Raw genomic sequence first — 10139 nt, 5'->3', positions numbered from 1 at the left:
TATTCTGTTGAAGGCGTAGGGTCAACTCGTAAGTACGAACGTCCCAGGAGGACTTGAACGCAGCATTAGCATACCTCTGCGCACCCGGTTCGCGCAGACAGGATACATCATCAGCGCGTTCACGTACGCTGTGCAGACAGAGCAAGAATGGAAGACAAACATCAACAACCTGATCTTCCTTCTTGGTATTGTAGTCCCCTAGTCTGAAGTAATGAATTTAGGAAAAAGGGGTGCAGAGCCAGTGGTGGTTTTGTGGGCAAACATTAATGCCTTGAATTTTTTGCGGGCAGCTATTGGTAGCCAGTGCAAATTGATAAACAGAGGTGTGACGTGCATTCTTTTCAGCTCATTTAAGATTAATCTTGCTGCCACGTTCTGTATTAATTGTAAAGGTTTGATAGAAGTGGCTAGAAGACCTGCCAAGAGAGCATTGCAATAGTCCAGCCTGGACACAACAAAAGAGCAATGATACGCAAGTGCTATAACAAGTCTCAGTTAGCTTAACGCAACACATGTAGCAAGTTTTTTTAATTTTTTATTATATAGTAAATAAAAAGAATAGTCCAGGCTGGACAGAACAAGAGCTTGAACAAGGAGTTGTGTTGCATGTTCTGAAAGAACATCTTCCGATGTTGAATAAAGCAAATCTGCAGGACCGGGCAGTTTTAGCAATGTGGTCTGAGAAAGTCAGCTTATCATCAATCATAACTCCAAGGTTTCTGGCTGTTTTTGAAGGAGTTATGGTTGATGTGCCTAACTGGATGGTGAAATTGTGATGAAACGATGGGTTTGGTGGAACCACAAGCAGCTCTGTCTTGGCAAGATTGAAAAAGCACTCTAAAGTTCAACTAATTGCATTTAATGTAAATTTAAACTGAAATTTTAATCAACGTGTGCACAAGTGCATTCAATTCAGATTGAATTTTTAAGTACACTCTTTTAAAAACATATTTCCATACAAGTATGCTAAAGTGTACTTCTTTTTCACAAGGGATTGGAGACTTTCATATTAATTTTAGCATTGCTGCACTGTTTAAGCTACGTGCAGCAATAGATTAAATGCAGTAAAACTAGCTAATGTCCAAAAAATACATAATTTCCTATCAAAAACAAGTTAAAGCCTTATTGGAACTAAAGCTGATCCAAATTAGCATGAATGTTTTTTTGTCTTTTATTTTTTTTCCAGGAATGATCAGATCAGTGAACAATTACAATTTAGTTTCAGTGTCTGTTGAGTGTCCCATTAAGAACAGTTCACCTAAAAATTAAAATTCTTTCCTTATTTACCCTCATCGCGCTCCAAATTAGTATGTTGTCCATTTTGGAGCTTGACAAACATTGTCACTATGAACCATTGTTGTATGGGAAGTTGAAAAGAAATTATTTCTTAAATTGAAAGAAATAAGATCTAAATAATCCTCTCTCTGGAATGAAACAGCAGTAGCCATTACCGAAGTCCACCAGTTTGACTCCACCGTCTGTGGTGAGGAGGATGTTGTTGCCCTTCACATCGCGGTGGATTATTCTGTTGTTGTGAAGATGCTGGAGACCCTGAAAATAAAGCAAGAGAAACTGGAGTCAGTAAGTGGGGACTGAGGGCCAGACTGCCTCTGATCGGCCCCTGAAGTCTACAGCTGGACACCCTCTGTCTTTCTTCACTATCACGGCCCAAAATAACTACTCTGGCACAGTCAGACCGCTGAGACAGCGTTCCCTGTGCTGGGGTAAGCAGATTACTTCAGTCTGTGTGTGTGTGTGTGTGTGTGTGTGTGTGTGTGTGTGTGTGTGTACTGTATCTCACCAGAAGTGCTCCATACAGGATGTAGGAGATGATGGGCTCCTCAAGACGTTTTCCCCTCATCAGCAAACCCTTTATCAGGTCAGTTACTGAACCCCCATTACACAACTAACAGAGAGAAATGCCAGACAGAGAGGGAAAGTAATGAGGAAAGGGAGAGAGAAAAGAACGATAGATGCAGTTACAGAGAAGAGGGCAACCAAACAACAGAAACTACATTAGTAAGGACTAAGCATTTTTTTACGAGTCATCCTTAACTGAAGCTAGAAATAATTGAAAATTGCAGCTGATTCAAAAAAAAAAAATGCTATCAAAGACAACATGTCAGAATAAATTATAACAATGAAAAGGATGTAAAAACGCTCCCAAGCTTTCATGCATGTGCTTGTATGACTGGCAGCAGGGTAGTCGATGGGTACAATGAAGGCAGCCATGCATGCACTGTGCAGCAGGGGGTTATGGGGGATCAAGCAGCACTAATGACATCACACTACAAGGGGAATATCAGCATTAGGCATAAAAATAAAACATCCTGACAAGTTTTCCAAAAATCAATAATGCTATAATATGAAAATATCTGTGGGGGAAATTTAGGAAGAATATCTACTTACTCTGTTAGTGTGACTGGGATTCTGAAACAAGCCGGAGGACAAGAGGGGAAGAAACGCCTTTAAATATGTTTTTTTTTTTTTTTGGCTTTTAAATAATTGGAAACACTGTTAAGAGTCTTAGATCCTAAATGAATAAATGAACTTGACTAGAGAACAGAGACAACGGATACTTATTCACAGTACATTTTCAGCATGTTTCAGAATCATTATTGAATAGTAATGTCACACTGCCCCCTTTTGAATCTATTGGGTCTACGCTATACCGATTAAGGTTTAAGACTCTCAAAGAGGGGAGAAAAAGAAAATAGGGTAAACTCATGGAATTCGTATTTTCCATGTGTTCACATCACAGCTGCAATACACTGAACACAGAAGAGATGCCACAAATGAAGGAAATCTCAGGAGGCCCAACAATGACTCACATTAATGGGATCCAAAACTTTCACGGCTGCTTGACTACCATCTTTCTTATTGATGACCTTGTAGACCTTGCCATAGGTTCCTTTCCCAATTGTTTCCACAATGTCCCAATCAGAAGATGGATCTGCCAGCGACTCCGGTCCGATCATGCTTGACTTGTAGGGATACAGTCCATAGAAAGACCTCCTGAACATAACAAGTCATTTAAAGCATAGATTTAACTCCATTTCTTAACATATTTTTATATAGTTAAAAGACATATTTTAGATGAATTATGTTTCTAATGATTTACATTTACCATTTTTTAGCATTTTTTTATTTCACAATTTGAGTCATTTCAATAGGAATAGGAATCTACATGATCGGGAAATTTTTTCAAGGTGAGGCCACATTTACAGTTCTCAAATTTGTCTGGGTGAAATCCCGTTATTCCAGTAGGAACCCATGTGATCGGAATTTTTGTGAGTGCAAAAGATTCCCCGTGCAGATTTTAACATGGTGTAAGTTGGTCACGCAAATTCACTGTGCTTTTACAAAGCTTGTTTGCCCTTGAAATGCCAGTAATGTTATTTCGCCTTTATGGTGAATGTAAGAGTTCACCAGAAAAAAAAAAGTAAATTCTCTCATTATTTACTCACCCTCATGTCATTCCAAACCTGTATGATTTTATTTTTCATGGAACACAGAAGGAAAAAATGAGCAGAGTTCACAGTTAGTGTTCACTGCTATTTTCCATACAATGAAAATGAAAGTTTGACAGTGGCTGTGATGCTGCAAAAATAACACAATGGGCAATAAAAATAGACAAATTGTGTGTAATGTTTCACATCTTCTGAAGCCATTGTAGCGTCTGGACCACTCAAACACACAATATATATTTTGTTTTTATATTTAACAAATACTCTGTAATGTAGTATGTTGGACTAGTTTAAGTGTTTATGTAGTTAATAAAACCTTACTTGTGTCACACTTGACGTTGTTCATTGTTTGCTCATAACTGGAGTCCCTAATCATGCAGATTTATGCTACAAGCTCTGTGTAGAGTTGTACAGTAAGAAAGTTATTTCCCTTAACCAGGAAATTAACGTTCTTAGAATTGACAAGACAGTTGACCCTGAGAGGTCAAGTAAATATCTACAGCGGATCTAAAATATTCATAATTAATTATAACTAGTTATGATTAATTATTCATATTTCCCATGAGCTGATTCGTTACACCATACAATAGATACAGTATGTGTGAGACAAGAGCTAATTCATTAGTCGCATGATTTCTCATCTGCGGCAGGTCTCATCTCATTAACGTTCACATATATTGAAATATCACACATCATAATGTGCCACATCAGGGGTGTATTCCAGAAAGGAGGTTCAACAAACTCTGTGTTTCCAACAAAACCCACTTTCTGGAATACACCCCAGATTTGACATCTCTATACAAAACGTGTTTTGCGACTAGACCAAATGTGCTAAATTTTTGATATATGCATATTCATAATAGCACAGTAGGAAAATTTCTCTTAAGTAACATCAGAGAGATGATTTTAGCTAAGATGTTCAATCTAGTCCTCGATTTTTAGTCTGCTCCTCACATAAAGCTACTGAATGGCTTCAGAACTTTTATGGTGCTCTTTTGTCATTTTTGTAGCTTGACAGTCCCTGACACAATGAACATCCTGCCTATCATTCCTTTTGTATTTGATAGGGGGGAAATCATTGAGGTTTCGACACAACATGAAGGTATGAAAATATATGATGACAGAATTTTCATTTTTCTTTTGGCTCAATTCATCCCTCTAAATTATTTAAATTAGATTTGTATAAATATAATGTTTTGTTTTGTGTGGTCACTTCATAATTGTTATCCATTTGTGTTGTTTCATAAAATGTTATTCATAATCGTGTCCATCATAACTGACATATTTATATTTATACATAGAATTCGAAATGTGTACATTTGTAAACTGCACACTTGTAAATAACATATCTGTACATTCATTTAAACAATTACATTTTTTTCTACACTTCTACGTCTGTATATAGTGCATTATTTAACTTTCTGTTTTTCTTATATTAGTGTTATATTCCATCTCTACTGTGTTATTCCTATGCACTATCATGGGTGTTGCACTATGTCCGTACTTTCTTCTGCACTGGAAGCTCCTGTCCTCAAGTCAAATTCCTTGTGTGTGTAAACATACTTGGTAATAAAGCTCTTTCTGACTTCTGACTTCTTTCTGTTATTTCATAGTATGTTCCTACATGAAGCCTACACCTTGCAAATCTAATCAAAATGTGTCTCATTATGTCTGTATATAGTGCATTATTTAATTTTCTGTTTTTCTTATATTAGTGTTATATTCCATCTCTACTGTGTTATTCCTATGCACTATCATGGGTGTTGCACTATGTCCGTACTTTCTTCTGCACTGGAAGCTCCTGTCCTCAAGTCAAATTCCTTGTGTGTGTAAACATACTTGGTAATAAAGCTCTTTCTGACTTCTGACTTCTTTCTGTTATTTCATAGTATGTTCCTACATGAAGCCTACACCTTGCAAATCTAATCAAAATGTGTCTCATTATGTCAAACAGGCTAATGGGTTGCATCAGATCACAATCACAATTTTAACACAGGGATTTAGAAACACACACAAACTATGACAATGACTTTGACTTGATGGTTGAGAAATATCAGGTAGCATAACAAACAGCTATTTTTTCTCAAGGAAGTACAGTGAAGGGTCAGACATAATCATGCTGTCAAAGTCATGCTGCAATGCTGATATTTTGTAACAGGTGTCAGATTTTTCAATTTCTTATCAGTCTTTCAGACTTTACTATGGTCTGTATGTCTTATGTTGCATAAGAAAGTAAGTCGATGCTTACTAAAACTAATGCTTACAATGCTTACTATTTCCTAAAAGCAACATATCACATACTGTAGGGGGAAGCATATAAAACAAAAAAGGTCCTAAGATTGAGCCTTGTGGTACACCATTCTTGCTATTATTATTTTTGTTTAAAGTTTGTGTACTCACTTACACAAACACATTGGTAGTGATCTGACAGGAAGGATCTAAACACATTTATCCACAAACAAATCAAGAATATCACAAAAGACACTACGATCACAACAGTATAAGTACTTACATGGAGAACAAGACCTCTCTTTGACTTAACGGCAAACACTCAAGACCCCACTAAGAGTCTCAAAATGTACAAAATGTCATCATAGTTCTCCAGCCAGGACAAAAAAAATTATATTATTTGTAAAAGAAAAGAAAAAGGGTCTATAATTATGTTCTAAGCAAGAGAGCTGCCTGTGTCTCGTTGGCACATGGGAGTATTAGTTGATGGATTCAGATACCACTTTCCCGTCACTGCGCTCTAAGAAGTCACAATCAGCTCACCATGATTGGATTTAACAGAGATTAACTCCGTCATGTACCTCAGGACTACTACTCTCTCATTTATCATTTAGAGTCGAGATGTCCAAACTTTCCCTCCTGATTACATTCCTGAACGTAATCTACAGAGGTATGGAGAGAGATACCACAGACAGGGACCTCAATACCAGGGGACCGATGTCTGTCCTCACCGTGGGGTGATGATAAACGAGGCACAAAATGTGCTTTGATTCCCAGCTTTAGTTCAAAACAGTGGAATGGATTCAGTGCCAACATATTGACTTAAAGTGTAGCAACAAATTTAAAGCATATGTAATAACATAAATTACAAGCAAGCAGTAAAGTATGACGACAAATTAGAAAATAGTATATAGCACAGATGTGCCGATATATGCTATAGATAACAGGGGTTGGCAACATCAACATTATGGTTATCAGTAAATTAAATTATGACACCTCTTCATAATAATTTTCTCATCAATGACCATGTAATGGTGAAAATGTAATGGTATTCTGCTCATGTAATGATTCTCACCAATCTCCCACTCATCTTGTTCTCCTTAAAAGGCAAAGACTTGTAAAAACTGAAGCACCTGCACCTACACACTGCAGAAGATGGTAATACTTTTACATGCTTGCATTTCATATTCACCTTCACAAGATTTTTTTAAATAAATGATAATGGCTCTACCGAGTCTAATATATGACATGTGATGAATTTTGCCACTCACACAGACTCCTGTGGTAGGGAAGCATTTAGTTTGAGGTCACGTTGAAGTGGAAAAGGTAAATGGTGTTCTGCCCGTGGGGCTCTGAGCCTCGCACACACAGAATTATGAATAGCATGAGCGATTAGAGCGATGGATGCTTCGACTGTGCCGTGTGAGATGGATATTTCATACCTCTCATCTATTTCCTGGAAAGGTAGAGAGCACAGCTGAATTTCGACTGATGTCGTTTTTTAGGAAGAAACACGCATTTGCCACACAAGGACAACAGAACGGACTTCAAGCTTATAATAATTGAAATACTATGATTGTGTGCTATTCAATATTGAATTGAAAATGTCTTTTAAATCACAATTTAATTTACTTTTGAAATCAATTTGAATTTATAGTAAACAGGCTGCAAAATAATTAATGCATGACCTGACAATCATAATTATCATAATCATTATCAATTATGATAATCATAATCAATTTAATTTAATTTATACACCGCTTGTCAAAAGTTTGGAATAATTTGTTGGATTATTTAAGTTTTTTTGAAAGAAGTCTCTTATGCTCACCCAGACTGCATTTATTTATTGAAAAAGAAATACAATAAAAAGCAATAGTTGTGAAATATTATTACAATTTAAAAGTTTTCTCTTTTTTAAAATCTATTTTGCATATATTTTAAAATGTAATTTATTTCTGTGATGACCGTTTTCAGCAGCCATTACGCCAGTCTTCAGTGTCACATGATCTTTCAGAAATCATTCTAATATGCTGATTTGGTGCTCAATTATTATTAGTGCTCAAATATTAATAGTGGTTTTTATCATTATGAATGTTGAAAACAGATTTTGCTGCTTCAGCATATTTAGCATATTAGAATGATTTCTAAAGGAGCCATTTAAAAGAAAACAGTTCATTTAAATTTTAATAATACTTCATAATATTACTGTTTTTACTGTATTTTTGATCAAATAAATTAATGCGAAACTTCTTTCAAAAACATTAATTATTCTGAACGTTTGACTGGTAGTATAGTTTGATATTTTAGTGGAAGGTTGCTTATTTTCCAAGAATGCTACAGTTTACCCCAAAGTAAATTTAATTTCAGTATAATTCAGTTCCCAGTTCAGCATCCTGCCGAATGTTCAATTTACATCCACACTCATGAATCGAAAGAAAGACATTCATAAATTCAGAATTTTATCCAACACTGTTATATTACAACACAGCAGACAACACACTGGTGTCTAAACGAGTCTCACATTCATTAACTCCTTGAATGCTGCTTTGAAGTTTTATATAGTAAAGTTTGAGGTTTGACCAAAAAGACAGCAGTCTTCAGAAATGAGAATGTGTATGTCACTTGCTGTTTGTAAGACAGCATGGATGGTTTAATAATGCTGCCCAAATGTGTTTTGAGTCACTGAAGCATCTGTCAGTGTAGGAGTTGAATTACCTGTCGGTCTCATCTGATCTGCTCTTCTCCAGATTAACTTTCACCGTCTCTGACAGCTCCTCACATCTCCACACGGACAGACAGCCACAGCTCAAGAGTGAAAAATTTAAGGGGGTCTGAATACTTTCCGTACCCACTGTATACTTCAGATCATTCAATTACGGAGTAGCACTCAACACTTATATCTCAAATCGCAAGTTGTAACTTTTAAAGACTAAAGAAAAATCAAATCCATCAGCAGATCTTTTTTTATATTAATATTATTCGCCACTGCAGCCTTAACAAGTGCACAATCATGCAAAACTTTGTTACATAACCATAACTATAACTCTCCCCTCAGATACCATACTTAAATCCAGTACAAAAGATCAGCAACATGAATATCATAAACCAAACAGGGTTTCTCTTCAGATTCAAAAGTGCAGGAAAAAAGTTTTAATGATAGCTTGATAATATATTTAAGTGGTTTAATTAGGAATAACAAATATGCAAATACATCTGGAAAAAATAAAAATAACAAAGAACATACCTCAGTTTGATAGACCTCCCTAACAAGTTGCTGAATGTATGTGAGGGTTTGTCAATGCTACAAGCCTAAATCATTCTAATCAGACTCTCTGAATTATTCATTAGGTTGTAATGTGTAATATGATCTTGTTTTAAATATTCATTAGACAGATGGAACTAGTCATAAAAGAGCTTTATATGGAAGACATGCAGTTATACAAACACTAACATGCGCACACACACAGGTAAGGAGGAGGGAATTGTTTATGAATTGTGTCGGTCATGTGACTCGAACAACTCCCATAATATTTTGATATGCAGAAGCACTTACATTCACAGATTATGTGCTCACAGGTAACAGGTGATGACTTCTGGAGTCCAGTATTACCTGATTATTTTAATATAGAAGGATTGTTACTAACTATTATGAGCTGAATGCCATAAACTATGAGACAGAATAGATAACCTATACATCTTTCAATATAAAGCTCCCTCAAACAGGTTCAGAAATATCCCTCGTGCATGGTCACAGAAAACACAAACATAAATGTGTTAGAAAGATGTGTTAGTAAAAATGCAAGCTCTTTGTGTGTTAGCCTGAGGTGGTAATGCTACGACACGGCGTCTCTGCAGTTATAAACAGAGGCTGTGTTGCTATGGCTCATATTCTCATGGGAACGAACAGGAGACCAGTGAAGCAGGACCTGAGTGAAAACAACAGCCAAGTACAATAGCTGAGTGAACGCTGCCTCTCATTCTCTGCTAGTGCACGTGTCAGTCTAACATCTGTCCAAATACACACAGATTATATTCTGTATTCACAATGCACAGCCTAAACAGTCAATGTACTATAAAGTATAAAGCCTACACTGTAGAAAATGATTGTGATTTTAACAGTAAAAGACTGTAAAAATGCAACAGTAAAAACCTGTTAACTGGTTAACAGTAAGTTTCCATACTATATTCGGTGAATAAATGTAATCACATTTAATGTAATTTTACAGTAAAATACTGTTAAAAAAACGGTTTTTGGAAGTGAAAAAGAAAAAGTCATTGTAAAATTTATGGTGAAAGACCGTAAATTGACACTCCCAGAATTCCCTGCATGACACTTCATATTTGATGTTTTTTTGTTGAAATAACATGTTTCTTCTAAGTTTTTTATTATCAGTTGTGTACATTACACTCTAAAAAATGCTGGGTTGTTTCAACCCAACGTTG

At 36.0% G+C, this 10139-nt stretch overlaps 1 protein-coding gene across 1 annotated transcript in view; it reads right to left on the bottom strand.

Moving 5' to 3' along the window:
* LOC107742962 (myosin-IIIb-like) overlaps positions 1-10139 on the bottom strand; it is a 149793-nt gene that overhangs the window by 132941 nt on the left and 6713 nt on the right. Inside the window, exons 2-5 of the mRNA XM_016556051.1 lie at positions 8412-8477; positions 2832-3015; positions 1802-1906; positions 1452-1551 (exon numbers count right to left, since the gene is read on the bottom strand). Coding sequence (XP_016411537.1) covers positions 1452-1551; positions 1802-1906; positions 2832-3015; positions 8412-8477 — 455 coding nt within the window. The remainder of the gene's footprint in view (positions 1-1451; positions 1552-1801; positions 1907-2831; positions 3016-8411; positions 8478-10139) is intronic.

This window comes from Sinocyclocheilus rhinocerous, unplaced genomic scaffold (genome assembly GCF_001515625.1).
Source record: "Sinocyclocheilus rhinocerous isolate Xijiao unplaced genomic scaffold, SAMN03320098_v1.1 scaffold45, whole genome shotgun sequence".
Classification (NCBI taxonomy): domain Eukaryota; kingdom Metazoa; phylum Chordata; class Actinopteri; order Cypriniformes; family Cyprinidae; genus Sinocyclocheilus; species Sinocyclocheilus rhinocerous.
This window is presented reverse-complemented; position numbering and strand designations above follow the sequence as displayed.